Source organism: Calidris pugnax, unplaced genomic scaffold, assembly GCF_001431845.1.
Source record: "Calidris pugnax isolate Ruff unplaced genomic scaffold, ASM143184v1 scaffold231, whole genome shotgun sequence".
Classification (NCBI taxonomy): Eukaryota; Metazoa; Chordata; class Aves; order Charadriiformes; family Scolopacidae; genus Calidris; species Calidris pugnax.
In genome coordinates, this window is record NW_015090996.1 from 1,085,768 (window position 1) to 1,100,529 (window position 14,762).

The 14,762-nt window shown below is 47.3% G+C and overlaps 1 protein-coding gene across 1 annotated transcript in view; it reads right to left on the reverse strand.

Annotated features, from left to right (window-relative positions):
- Positions 1 to 14,762, reverse strand: part of MAP7 (microtubule associated protein 7) — a gene marked incomplete at its 5' end in the record, with an annotated part of 74,411 nt that overhangs the window by 1,469 nt on the left and 58,180 nt on the right. Inside the window, 6 exons of the mRNA XM_014955387.1 lie at positions 1,106 to 1,326; positions 10,751 to 10,892; positions 11,358 to 11,415; positions 11,504 to 11,554; positions 12,128 to 12,229; positions 14,244 to 14,362. Coding sequence (XP_014810873.1) covers positions 1,106 to 1,326; positions 10,751 to 10,892; positions 11,358 to 11,415; positions 11,504 to 11,554; positions 12,128 to 12,229; positions 14,244 to 14,362 — 693 coding nt within the window. The remainder of the gene's footprint in view (positions 1 to 1,105; positions 1,327 to 10,750; positions 10,893 to 11,357; positions 11,416 to 11,503; positions 11,555 to 12,127; positions 12,230 to 14,243; positions 14,363 to 14,762) is intronic.

Below are 14,762 nucleotides of genomic sequence, written 5' to 3' on the forward strand. Positions count from 1 at the left end.
CAGAGAAGGACCTGGGGGTGTTGGTTGACTGTCGGCTGAACAGGAGCCAGCAGTGTGACCAGGTGGCCAAGGGGGCCACCAGCATCCTGGCCTGTATCAGGAACAGTGTGGGGAGTAGGGCCCGAGAGGTGATCGTCCCCCTGTACTCGGCACTGGTGAGGCCTCACCTCGAGTACTGTGTCCAGTTTTGGGCCCCCCACCACAAAAAAGACATTGAGGTGCTGGAGCGGGTCCAGAGAAGGGCAACAAAGATGGTGAGGGGTCTGGAGAGTAAGTCTGATGAGGAGAGGCTGAGGGAGCTGGGGGTGTTCAGTCTGGGGAAGAGGAGACTGAGGGGAGACCTTCTTGCTCTCTACAACTACCTGAAAGGAGGGTGTAGAGAGGTGGGGGTCGGTCTCTTCTCCCAAGTTACAGATGATAGGACAAGGGGTAATGGCTTCAAGTTGCGCCAGGGGAGGTTTAGACTGGATATTAGGAAACAATTCTTCACAGAGAGAGTGGTCGGGCATTGGAACAAGCTGCCCAGGGAGGGGGTTGAGTCACTGTCCCTGGATGTGTCGAAGGGACGTTTAGATGTGGTGTTGGGGGATATGATGTAGGGGAGAACTTTAGAGTAGAGTGGATGGTTGGACTCGATGATCCTGAGGGGCTCTTCCAGCCTAGATAATTCTGTGATTCTGCGATTCTGTGATTTCTAGGCAGAGAAAGTGCATGTCCAGCTGAGGTTGCTATGTGTTTGCCTGAAAGTGGATGTCCAGCTGAGGTTGCTATGTGTTTGCCTAACGCTCTTTAAAAGCCACGATGTCATTCAGAGAAATCTAGCTTGTGGCAAACCATCCCTCCGTATTAATTCGGCAAGAACTCGATGAGGGAAAAAAATATCCTTAATTTTACACAGAAGGGAGGTACCAGCTCCCCTCTGGCACGACCAGACCATGACTGCTGATGGGAACAGCAGTTGTCCCTGTCACCATTTCTGTTTGGAAGCACAGGGCAAACATTTTCAAGCAACTTGAGATAGCAAAAAAAGCGCAGCTCTCATCAATTAAGAGCTCTAGGTCAATTACAACGCGTTACAGGTGTTAATGAATCAAGGCAAACCCACCTGCTGTTTGATGCGTCTGAACACTCTCTACCTGAGGCAAAAGAGTCCCCTTGTCCTCAAAGGCCAGAATGGGATTCAAGGGGATCTGGGGACTATTGCTCCCCTCGTTGTTCATGGCGTCCAGCCGGGAGGGTTTGGAGCCGATGGGCAGGTTTAGGATCTCTTCAAAGTTGTCGTTCTGCAGAGACATCCCGTTGGCGTTCTTCTCCGGATTTAAATTGCTGAAAGAGAAACAGGGATTTCCTCACAGGTTTCACCCACAACAGACATTTGATCCTCCTCAAAGCGATATGACAAACGAGAAAGTCGGCGTTGACCCAGAGCAGTCCTTCAGCCAGCAGAAATGACACAATGCTTCTACCACAGCAGAAAAACGGTTTTTGTATCCAAGTACTAGATGTCTCTTCCCTTTTGGGCCCCCTACCACAAAAAAGACATTGAGGTGCTGGAGCGGGTCCAGAGAAGGGCAACAAAGATGGTGAGGGGTCTGGAGAATAAGTCTTACGAGGAGAGGCTGAGGGAGCTGGGGGTGTTCAGCCTGGAGAAGAGGAGGCTGAGGGGAGACCTTATTGCTCTCTACAACTACCTGAAAGGAGGGTGTAGGGAGGTGGGGGCCGGTCTCTTTTCCCAAGTCACAGGCGACAGGACGAGAGGAAATGGCCTCAAGTTGCTCCAGGGGAGGTTCAGGCTGGATATTAGGAAAAATTTTTTTCACTGAAAGGGTTCTCAGCCATTGGAATGGGCTGCCCAGGGAGGTGGTTGAGGCACCATCCCTGGAGGTGTTCAAAAGACGGGTTGATGTAGTGCTGGGAGGTATGGTTTAGTGATGGTGCTCCTTGTTTGTTGTGTGGGTGTCTATTTTTGTCAGTTAGGTTGACGGTTGGACAAGATGATCTTTAAGGTCCCTTCCAACCTAGAAGATTCTGTGATTCTGTGATTCAAATACCCAGGGTGGTTGTGCCATTGGGCCACTCTGTACCAGAACCACACAGAGAGCTTGAGGGACACCACAGTTCCCAGAAGGGATGGAAACAGGGACCAGTCAAGAAACCCCGGCAGCAGCACCACTATCTGGAGCCACCCACCGAATGGAATCTACAGCCTCTAACACCTTCCTGAGCTCTCACAACCTTTGCCATACCCTTCCTCTTCCTATCACTCAATGTCATTGCCTTTATCTAAGATCATTGTCATTTCTGTCATTCCTTGAATCATCTCCAGCCACCAGGTTTGGAACAGCCTCTCCCACCTGCCCCTCAGCCAGAGAAAAGACCCCCTTACGATGCAGTTCTCCTTTCACTTCCTCCTCCCCTGCAAGTTCTTCAGGTTTATTCCCAAGGGGCTTCCTGACTCCTCACTCCTCCTGTTGAGCATCCCCAAGCCAAAAGAAACACCTCCCACCATCCCTCACATCAATCTCCACTTTCTTTCTCTGTCTCCCATCTGACAGAGATGCCGTGGTGAGTGGTATGAGCATGGACCATACTCCCCACTTACACATACCCTCCCAAGAAGAAGCCTGATGGTATCTCTCAGCCTTCCCTCTACCAACCCTTTCATTAGGCCTTGGATTGTCAAATCCTCTGTCTACAGTGCTACTTCAGCGAGCAGGAGGACAGTAATGGGACCACAACCTCCTGAAGAAAGAGCAAGTACTCAACTGACACTCAACAATTGTGTCATCTCTCACCAGTGCTTTTGAAGGCCCTCAACAGTTGCATCCTGACAGTATTGGGTGCCTGTTCCCTGTCCTGACCACATGCTAATTGGGGACTAATAAAACCTGCTCTATAATGTATAACTATTATGTTATTATTCACTCTAAAGCATCCTATTACTCATTTTATCCCCATCTACTACCGCTAACCTTACCAGAGCTGGGATAACAGGGCAAGTTTGATGGATGGGGTAAGAAAAAAGGGGGAAGAGAGCAACTTCTCAGTCACAGATTCACAGAATGCTATGGGGTTGGAAGGGACCTCTGAAGATCATCTAGTCCAACCCCCTGCCAGAGCAGGTTGCACAGGAATGTGTCCAGGTGGGGTTTGAATGTCTCCAGAGAAGGAGACTCCACCACCTCTCTGGGCAGCCTGTGCCAGTGCTCTGCCACCCTCAAAGGAAAGATGTTCCTCCTCATGTTGAGGTGGAACCTCTTATGTTCAAGTTTGTGCCTGTTCCCTCTTGTCCTGTCCCTGGGCACCACTGACAAAAGCCTGGCCCCATCCTCCTGACACCCACCCTTTAAGTATTTATAGGTGTTGATCAGATCCCCCCTCAGTCTTCTCTTCTCCAGACTGAAAAGACCCAAGTCCCTCAGCTTCTTCTCATAGGAGAGATGCTCCAGGCCCCTCATCATGTTTGTAGCCCTTTGCTGTACCCTCTCCATCAGTTCCCTGTCCTTCTTGAACTGGGGAGCCCAGAACTGGACACAGTGCTCCAGATGGGGCCTCACCAGGGCAGAGCAGAGGGGCAGGATTAACTCTCTCAACCTGCTGGTCACACTCTTCCTGATGCACCCCAGGATGCCATTGGCCTTCTTGGCCACAAGGGCACATTGCTGGCTCATGGGCATCCTGTTGTCCACCAGGACTCCCAGGTGGTTTTCCTCACAGCTGCTCTGCATCTGAATGATGTCTCTGAGACAAGAGGAGTCTCTACACTCAGAAAGGGGGTACAGAAGAGGAAACCCTGCCTAGGAATCTTCTATATTTTATGCTATAAAACATATTTTATGCTATAAAATTATGCTGTTTGCTCCACCAGATTACTAGGGGAGCAAGTTGAGAAGAAACAAAGGGAAAAAACGAACCATGGAATTAATTCCACCGGCCATCTTAGAGGCCATAAGCTCAAAAGATTAGACAAATTCCCAGGAGATTGGTAGATCCTCCAGCTTCTGGTAATTAGCAGCTTAGGGACCGCCTGAGCCCATTTGGACCACAATGCTGCAGTAACCCTTCACTGACCAGAACATCTCCTGGTAGTTACATTTATTTCCTTTACACTCTCTCCCTAAGTGACTGCCACAGGTCATTGAAGCAAAAAACATTAAAGAATAGAAGAAACATTCTTCATTAGAAGAAACAAAGGGAAAAAACGAACCGTGGAATTAATTCCACAGGCCATCTTAGAGGCCATAAGCTCAAAAGATTAGACAAATTCCCAGGAGATTGGTAGATCCTCCAGCTTCTGGTAATTAGCAGCTTAGGGACCGCCTGAGCCCATTTGGACCACAATGCTGCAGTAACCCTTCACTGACCAGAACATCTCCTGGTAGTTACATTTATTTCCTTTACACTCTCTCCCTAAGTGACTGCCACAGGTCATTGAAGCAAAAAACATTAAAGAACAAAAAAAAAGACAGATTTTTGAGCTGCTACAGCCATTCTTACTGTCTCCTTCCATTCTTAGCCATGTCTCAGTACCCAGCACGCTGGAGATCTCCTTTTCAGGAGTACAATATTGCACATATGTTTCTAAGAACTGACTAATTTTGGCATTTTAAAATATTCCATAAGATGTAGGAAGACCACCCATGTAACAAAAAATTAAAAAGAAGCTGCCTGAGTTACTCTGAGTGTGTTTCCAAACACAACGGTTTCTCAAGCAGCTCGAGGACAACTTCACAGGTGGCAACATCACAACCCCTCCAAGCACCACTTAAAACTACCCCACCACAAAAATCACCTTTGTGTTCAGACACGTCATTTTAACTCCCACAACTACGAAAAAATAAATTGCTTTTATGAACTGAGAATTTAGGTAAGTTTTATTTGAAAACCTTGAGTGCTACCAGGGGAAAACAGCTCAATTCACGTGCAAATATATCTGTTTTTATCTTTCACGATGCAAAGTGAAGAAGCTTTAAGCCCAAGGAAAACTGATTAGTGTTCATTTGTTTAAAATACAGGAGTAGGAACACAAATAAAAATGCTGACAAACTATTAGGTGGGATAGATGGTTGTGCCGATCCACCATCTGCATTAAATGTTTATTAATAAAGCTAATAATTGCTGACAATAGATATATGGCAAATAACGGAGCAGACCACAGCCTTTTCATTAGGGTTTATGAAGATCAATTGTCATGGAAAGCTAATGAAGTTCTGGTACGACGATGAGATCTGCATTGCTTATCAAAAGCAGCAACAGAGAATGGTGAATTATCTAAATCCATTGCCCAAACTCCACCAGAATTCTTTTAATTTTTCTCAGCTGGGTTGTGTTCATGACCATGGAAGCACCTAGGCCAAGCCTGAGAGCAGCCCTGAGGAGGACCTGGGGCGTGTTGGTGGATGAGAAGCTCGACACAAGCCAGCAACGTGCACCTGCAGCCCAGGAAGCCAACCCCATCCTGGGGGGCATCAAAAGAAGTGTGGCCAGCAGGGCCAGGGAGGGGATTCTGCCCCTCTGCTCTGCTCTGGGGAGACCCCACCTGGAGTGCTGTGTCCAGCTCTGGAGTCCTCACCACAGGAAGGACATGGACCTGTTGGAACGGGTCCAGAGGAGGCCACAAAGATGCTCCGAGGGCTGGAGCCCCTCTGCTGTGAGGACAGGCTGAGAGAGTTGGGGTTGTTCAGCCTGGAGAAGAGAAGGCTCCAGGGAGACCTTAGAGCCCCTTCCAGTACCTAAAGGGGCTACAGGAGAGATGGGGAGGGACTCTTGATCAGGGAGGGGAGTGATAGGATGAGGGGGAGTGGTTTTAAGGTTTTAAACAGGAAGATGGGAGATTTAGATGAGATCTCAGTCCAACCCCCTGCCAGAGCAGGTTGCACAGGAATGTGTCCAGGTGGGGTTTGAATGTCTCCAGAGAAGGAGACTCCACCACCTCTCTGGGCAGCCTGTGCCAGTGCTCTGCCACCCTCAAAGGAAAGATGTTCCTCCTCGTGTTGAGGTGGAACCTCTTATGTTCAAGTTTGTGCCTGTTCCCTCTTGTCCTGTCCCTGGGCACCACTGAAAAAAGCCTGGCCCCATCCTCCTGACACCCACCCTTTCAGTATTTGTAGGTGTTGATCAGGTCCCCCCTCAGTCTTCTCAAGACTAAAAAGACCCAAGTCCCTCAGCCTACTCATTATTAGAAGAAACATTCTTCATTAGAAGAAACAAAGGGAAAAAACGAACCGTGGAATTAATTCCACAGGCCATCTTAGAGGCCATAAGCTCAAAAGATTAGACAAATTCCCAGGAGATTGGTAGATCCTCCAGCTTCTGGTAATTAGCAGCTTAGGGACCGCCTGAGCCCATTTGGACCACAATGCTTCAGTAACCCTTCACTGACCAGAACATCTCCTGGTAGTTACATTTATTTCCTTTACACTCTCTCCCTAAGTGACTACCACGGGCCATTGAAGCAAAAAACATTAAAGAACAAAAAAAAAAGACAGATTTTTGAGCTGCTACAGCCATTCTTACTGTCTCCTTCCATTCTTAGCCATGTCTCAGTATCCACCATGCTGGAGATCTCCTTTTCAGGAGTACAATATTGCACATATGTTTCTAAGAACTGACTAATTTTGGCATTTTAAAATATTCCATAAGATGTAGGAAGACCACCCATGTAACACAAAAATAAAAAGAAGCTGCCTGAGTTACTCTGAGCGTGTTTCCAAACACAACGGTCTCGCAAGCAGCTCAAGGACAGCTTCACAGGTGGCAACATCACAACCCCTCCAAGCACCACTTAAAACTACCCCACCACAAAAATCACCTTTGTGTTCAGACACGTCATTTTAACTCCCACAACTACGAAAAAATAAATTGTTTTTATGAACTGAGAATTTATGTGAGTTTTATTTGAAAACCTTGAGTGCTACCAGGGGAAAACAGCTCAATTCACAAGAAAATATATCTGTTTTTATCTTTCATAATGCAAAGTGAAGAAGCTTTAAGCCCAAAGAAAACTGATTAGTGTTCATTTGTTTAAAATACAGGAGTAGGAACACAAATAAAAATGCTGACAAACTATTAGGTGGGATAGATGGTTGTGCCGATCCACCATCTGCATTAAATGTTTATTAATAAAGCTAATAATTGCTGACAATAGATATATGGCAAATAACGGAGCAGACCACAGCCTTTTCATTAGGGTTTATGAAGATCAATTGTCATGGAAAGCTAATGAAGTTCTGGTACGACGATGAGATCTGCATTGCTTATCAAAAGCAGCAACAGAAGAAAATATATCTGTTTTTATCTTTCATAATGCAAAGTGAAGAAGCTTTAAGCCCAAAGAAAACTGATTAGTGTTCATTTGTTTAAAATACAGGAGTAGGAACACAAATAAAAATGCTGACAAACTATTAGGTGGGATAGATGATTGTGCCGATCCACCATCTGCATTAAATGTTTATTAATAAAGCTAATAATTGCTGACAATAGATATATGGCAAATAACGGAGCAGATCACAGCCTTTTCATTAGGGTTTATGAAGATCAATTGTCATGGAAAGCTAATGAAGTTCTGGTACGACGATGAGATCTGCATTGCTTATCAAAAGCAGCAACAGAGAATGGTGAATTATCTAAATCCATTGCCCAAACTCCACCAGAATTCTTTTAATTTTTCTCAGAATGAGAGCTGCATTGCTTATCAAAAGCAGCAAGAGAGAATGATGAATTATCTAAACTCATTGCCCAAACTCCACCAGAATTCTTTTAATTTTTCTCAGTTGGGTTGTATTCATGACCATGGAAGCACCTGGGCCAAGCCTGAGAGCAGTCCTGAGGAGAAGGATTTGTGGAGCATTGGTGGATGAGAAGCTCGACACGAGCCAGCAACATGCACTTGCAGCCCAGGAAGCCAACCCCATCCTGGGCTGCATCAAAAGAAGAGTGGCCAGCAGGGCCAGGGAGGTGACTCTGCCCCTCTGCTCTGGGGAGACCCCACCTGCAGTACTGTGTCCAGCTCTGGAGTCCTCAGCACAGGAAGGACATGGACCTGTTAGAACAGGTCCAGAGGAGGCTGGGTTGTGTTCATGACCATGGAAGCACCTAGGCCAAGCCTGAGAGCAGCCCTGAGGAGGACCTGGGGCGTGTTGGTGGATGAGAAGCTCGACACAAGCCAGCAACGTGCACCTGCAGCCCAGGAAGCCAACCCCATCCTGGGGGGCATCAAAAGAAGTGTGGCCAGCAGGGCCGTTTTAAACATGAAGATGGGAGATTTAGATGAGATCTTAGGAAGAAATTCTTTGCTGTGAGGGTGGTGAGACCCTGGAAGAGGTTGCCCAGAGAAGCTGTGGCTGCCCCATCCCTGGAGGGGTTCAAGGCCAGGCTGGATGGGGCTTGGAGCAACCTGGTCTGGTGGGAGGTGTCCCTGCCCAGGGCAGGGGGTTGGAACTGGATGATCTTTAAGGTCCCTCCTAACTCTAACCATTCTATGATTCTTTAAACTTACACCAGATGCTACTGAGCGCCTTAGGGTCTGTCTTTTAGAGGATGTACCCCTAAAGTGAGTGGTTTTAAACAGGAAGATGGGAGATTTAGATGAGATCTGAGGAAGAAATTCTTTGCTGTGAGGGTGGTGAGACCCTGGAAGAGGTTGCCCAGAGAAGCTGTGGCTGCCCCATCCCTGGAGGGGTTCAAGGCCAGGCTGGATGGGGCTTGGAGCAACCTGGTCTGGTGGGAGGTGTCCCTGCCCAGGGCAGGGGGTTGGAACTGGATGATCTTTAAGGTCCCTTCCAACTCGAACCATTCTGTGATTCTATAAACTTACACCAGATGCTACTGAGCACCTCAACGTCTGTCTTTTAGAGGATGTACCCCTAAAGTGAGTGCCCCCGCCCCCAAACCTGCCCAAGCTCCCCCCTCCACAGCCTTACACGCCCTTCCTGCTTCTGTCTCTCTTTCTCAGCCTCATTTATTGTCTTTGGCCACTCCAAGGTTCCTTCCCCAGGGATTACAACGCCACGTGACAGCGCTCATTAGCGCCGCGCGCTTTATATTACAAAACATCAAGGTGCCTATAAGACTGGGAGCCATTAACAATTAACAGCTGCCCGAGACAACGAGGAGACAGACCTTCTCTCAGCAGGAGCCCCCCCGTCAGCGTGACAGCGAGCTGAGAGCCCCCAGGCACACGGAGAGCCCCAGAGAGGACAAATTCCTCCTTCAATTAGTGCCAATCACGCCCTGACGCATCCCGCCCATCACAGCCCGCCTGATGCCGTCCCAACAGTCAGGTCCTTCCATCATATTCTGGCTCGACCTGCATAAAACATGAAGGGACTAAGGGATTCTTTGGCTTCCTCCATCACTAAAACTGAAATAACTGACAGCTCATGCTTATGGAAAAGGCTTCGCTCGGTCCAACGCTGAGATTTCAAGCATTTCAACAATTTCTCGAAGTCTGAGTGATTTGCTTCGTGGCTACAGAGAGCTCCCCGTGTTAAATATTTCCCCAAATTCTCCTCAGAGAGGACAAAGGGGTTTTTTTTTTAAATAAAAACCACAAAGCCAAAATGAGTAGTTCTAGGTCTCTCACATGAGGGACTTGTGCTCAATGAGAAAAACTCGCTAAGGCTTGGAGCAGCTCAGAAATCATAGAATCATAAAATGGTTTGGGTTGGAAGGGACCTTAAAGATCATCGAGTTCCAACCCCCTGCCATGGGCAGGGACACCTCCCACCAGACCAGGTTGCTCAAAGCCCCATCCAGCCTGGCCTTGAACCCCTCCAGGGATGGGGCAGCCACGACCTCCCTGGGCAAATGGAACCACTCAGGCTGAAAGTTCATGATTCCCATCCAGAAAAGCAGCGCCACGAACCCAGAGCGGTTTTTATGAAGCTTAATTCATGGAAAGGAAGTGAAAAAACAAATCTGCCCTTTCAGTGAAGTTACAATTTACCTAACAATTGCTGGGAAACACTGCACTGCCCCAAACACCATAAAGAACATGCTGTGTTTTAACACAGTTCTTCCCTATCGGTTGGCAAAAATGGGTTCCTGCTGAGGGACAGATGAACATGGGGAGAGGAAACAAGGCAGATGGAATCTCATTTAGAATCACAGAACAGAATCATAGAATGGTTTGGGTTGGAAGGGACCTTTAAATATCATCCATTTCCAACCCCCTGCCCTGGGCAGGGACACCTCCCACCAGAGCAGGTTGCTCCAAGCCCCATCCAGCCTGGCCTTGAACCCCTCCAGGGATGGGGCAGCCACAGCTTCTCTGGGCAACCTCTTCCAGGGTCTCACCACCCTCACAGGAAAGAATTTTTCCTGAGATCTCATCTAAATCCCCCCTCTTAGGGTTTAAAACTGTTACTCTTCATCCTATCACTGCAATCCCTGATCACGAGTCCCTCCCCATCTCTCCTGTGGCCCCTTTAGGTACTGGAAGGGTCTCTAAGGTTTTCCTGGAGCCTTCTCTTCTCCAGGCTGAACAACCCCAGCTCTCTCAGCCTGTCCTCACAGCAGAGGAGCTCCATCCCTCTGAGCATCTTCGTGGCCTCCTCTGGACCCGTTCCAACAGGTCCATGTCCCTCCTGTGCTGAGGACTCCAAAGCTGGACACAGTAGGTGGGGTCTCACAAGCGCAGAGTAGAGGGGTAATGAATTGAGTTAACAAATACATGAATCTGGAAAGAATGTATTACTGTAGTAACCTTCCTCCTCTGAACACCCTCCCAACACCGCGCAGTGGTTCTTACCTGTCTGTGTTTTGGGGGGGCTGGTGTGAAACAGCCACACGTGCGCAGGGGACGGGCTGCCCGTTGTGGGGAGGAGATGTCGTCTCCGGCTGGAGCTGGGTTCCTCCTGCAGGTGCCAGGGGAGACGTGGGACCAGGCACCCCTAGAGAGACAAAATGGCTTTTCATAAAACCAAGCAACGTAAAATTAAGCGAAACCATTTCCTACAAAAGACAGCACAGTCAAGGAAAGCTACAGTTCCCACAAGTCAAGTTTTTGGGCACACCAGCCCCACTTCAGGTTTGATGACTGAGATGAAATCACCCTTTAAGGAAATGGAATAAGTCTGCAACAACCCCATCTGTAACACCGTGCAAAAGAAAGGAGAGAATCAGTTTCTTTTGCCATCAGAATCAGAAAAAGAACTTGTTTCTTTTCACTTAATAAATAAACTTGGTAAAGCAACTCCCTCTGGTTGAACGCCAATGTGACAAAGTTGCTAAAAGAGCTGACTCATTTAGTAATGGTTAATTACCTATAGAGAAAGGCTAACTAATGTTTGCTAGGGCTTCAGTTATTCTCCTCTCACATTCACCCCTTGTGCTTGGGGCACAGTTAAACACAGTACCTGCTTCTCCGGTAACATTTGCCTTGGATATATGTCCATTCTGCTGGTCATTGGGTTTCTACAAAGGAAGCACAGTTTTGTGAATTAAAAATGGCACTAAAGTGAAACATGCCCAATATTTACACAAGTTAAGTAGAAGCACTAACCTTATCTACAGCTTCTACACGCCTGGTTCTCTTCATGATCTCCTCGAGCCTCTGCAATGAAATGTCAAGGGGTAAAATAATGGGGAGGGACTCTTGATCAGGGAGGAGAGCCAAAGGATGAGGGGTAATGGTTTTAAACTGAAAGAGGGGAGATTTAGAATAGATCTCAGGATTAAATTCTTTAGTGTGAGGGTGGTGAGACACTGGAAGAGGTTGCCCAGAGAAGCTGTGGCTGCCCCATCCCTGGAGGGGTTCAAGGCCAGGCTGGATGGGGCTTGGAGCAACCTGGTCTGGTGGGAGGTGTCCCTGCCCAGGGCAGGGGGTTGGAACTGGATGATCTTTAAGGTCCCTTCCAACCCAAACCATTCTATGGTTCCGTGATTCCATAAAATAATGTTTGCTGGCATTAATTTAAAAATATTTCTCCTGAACCACAACTGCTTCTCATTTATCAGTTGCGTTTGTTTATTGCAAAAAGCTGAATTATTTATTACTGTTGGCAACACTCCCTTCAGGCAGCTTTTCTGGGGGCACATTTATATCAGGGATAACTTTCTACAAGGGAGGTGGAAGCGAACTGCTACGGCAAAATTAATTCCAGTTTCTCTGCATGTCCTGAGTTACCTTCTTCCTTTCTAAGCGCTCTTGCTCTTCTCTTTGGAAATGCTTTTCACGTTCTAATCGAATCCGCTCTGCCTCTTCCCGTAGGCGAGCTTCCTCTTCCTTCTGAGAAAAAGAAATGAAGAATAATTTACCATTTAAGGACAGATTTATATGGTATTTTCTTAACTATGCATACCTACAATACCCTGAAAAGACACCTTCGGGGTTTACAAGTCCCCAAGAATCTTTTCAGACTGAATTGCACATTTCTCGATTAATCTCCATGTTTTGCGCAGCATTAAGAGATGAGTAATTAAACAAGGGTCATCATATTTGGTTCTGTGCCTTTTCTGGGGCACGTATTTGCACAGCATAAAGAGACGAGTAACTAAACAAGGGTCATCATATTATTTGGTTCTGTGCCTTTTCTGGGGCACGTGGATGAAAGCAGCCCAGGTGACAAACGAGGGATACATTTCCTAACCCTCACCATCAAACCAGCAGCCAGGAAAGTATTCAAGAGATTCACCTTTTGAGCCATGGATATTTTTGAGAGTCAAAGAGAAGCAGCAGAATGTTTTACTTGGCCAACGGAGTCATTGCTTAAGGAGACCAAGAACAAACAGCCAGAGGAACATCTGCACAAGCTTCCCATTCCATTCCTGATTAAATATAACACTGGTCTGGAATATACCACAGACAGACCTTGCTCCCTGACACTGACAGTGTTGTATGATGGAACTACCGCAACAGTGCATTTGTTGAGGCTGCAACACCCAAAAAAACTTGGCCAACTGTTATTTGAGAGCTAAACTGGGGATGCATCTCAGTTTAGCACTTCAAAGAAAGCAGCACACGCCTTGTGGAAAAGTGAATTGTAGTTTCTAAGCTGTATTCACTAACACAATCCTTTAAACTTTCATTTTCAGAAGCGTCCATGTGATTATTTACCAGAAGAAAAAAGCTAATGACTCTGAAGCAGATTGAAGTGCTGAATTTTGGGGCCAAGAAAGCGCCTACATAAAGTAAGAGCATGTGCAAGAAGAATCCTACCCAAACTGCTTACCACAGCCTCCCCTGACGCCAGAACACCAACATTATGCCCATCAAAAAATGAGAGCGCTTGAAAAATAGTATTTTGATTTATTTACTTTCATGTCCTTTAAGCAGCTGCTCTGATTTCAGGAGGACTGCACCAGGTAAAGGTTCTCCTTGGCTTGACTGAAGTGGTCAAAACCTGCTCCTTCCCACTTCCCCCACAATGGCACCGCTGGACGTAGGGTTAGAACACAACAGCGCCGTGTCTCCAGCACTTTGAGCAGTCACTTATCTTGGGATCTACACTTTCTGTAACCGTGGCCACAAAGAGTTCTCTGCTATAACATAGAATCATAGAACGTTTTGGGTTGGAAAGAACCTTTAAAGGTCACCTAGTCCAACCCCCCTTCAATAAGCAGGGACATCAACTAGATCAGGTTTCTCAAAGCCCCATCCAGCCTGACCTCGAGTATCTCCACGGACAGGGCCTCCACCACCTCTCTGGGCAACCTGTTCCAGTGTCTCACCACCCTCATTGTAAAGAACTTCTTCCTAATGTCTAACCTCAATCTACCCTGCTCTAGTTCAAAACCATTTTCCCTCGTCCTATTGCTACATGCCCTTGCAAACAGTCCCTCCCCATCTCTCCTGTAGCCCCTTCAGGGACTGGAAGGGGCTCTAAGGTCTCCCCGGAGCCTTCTCTTCTCCAGGCTGAACCCCCCTAACTCTTAGCCTGTCTTTGTAGGAGAGGTGCTCCTAACATCATCCATTAGAATCCCCCAAAACAACCCTATTGATTTTTTTCATCACGATTTATCAGGAACAGGAAAGGATTTGTTCTAAATAAAAAAATTCTGCAAAGAAAAAAAAACCCAAACAAGACTCAACTCCCTACCACGTGTTTTTGCCAAGAAGAAATATCTTTGCTCTTTGAACCACTTTATGGAATGAACTCTGCTACAATCCTGTTCACTTTAGGGATAGCACTGAAATTTTAGATATTTTAGGTAAAATCTGGGTGCTGCATAAGAGGAGTTGCTTCATCCACTTTGCTGCCAACCAGGCTGGCACAGAAGTTCCTAGAGGGGGGGCCACATACTTGTTTCTGAAGGCGCTCCATCTCCTCTTTCTCCTTCTGCTCCCTCTCCTCTGCCTGTCGGCGCAGCCGCTCTTCCTTTTCCCTCTCCTCCTCCGCACTCCTCCTGCGAGCTTCCTCCTCTTCTCGGCGAGCTCTTTCTTCAGCTATCCTCTGCGACAGCTCCTCCTTCTTCTGCCTGCAAGCATGGAATCATAGAGTCATAGAATGGTTCAGGTTGGAAGGGACCTCAAAGATCATCCAGTTCCAACCCCCTGCCCTGGGCAGGGACACCTCCCACCAGACCAGGTTGCTCCAAGCCCCATCCAGCCTGGCCTTGAACCCCTCCAGGGATGGGGCAGCCACAGCTTCTCTGGGCAACCTCTTCCAGTGTCTCACCACCCTCAAACCACAGAATTTTGGTTAAATAAGGCCTTATTGCCTTATTGAGTTAACCACGGCAACGGAAACTTCACTGCAGTGTATTATAATATCATTTATTAATGTGTCACTAAGGCAAATCTCTGTAGGCTGCTTGGTGGG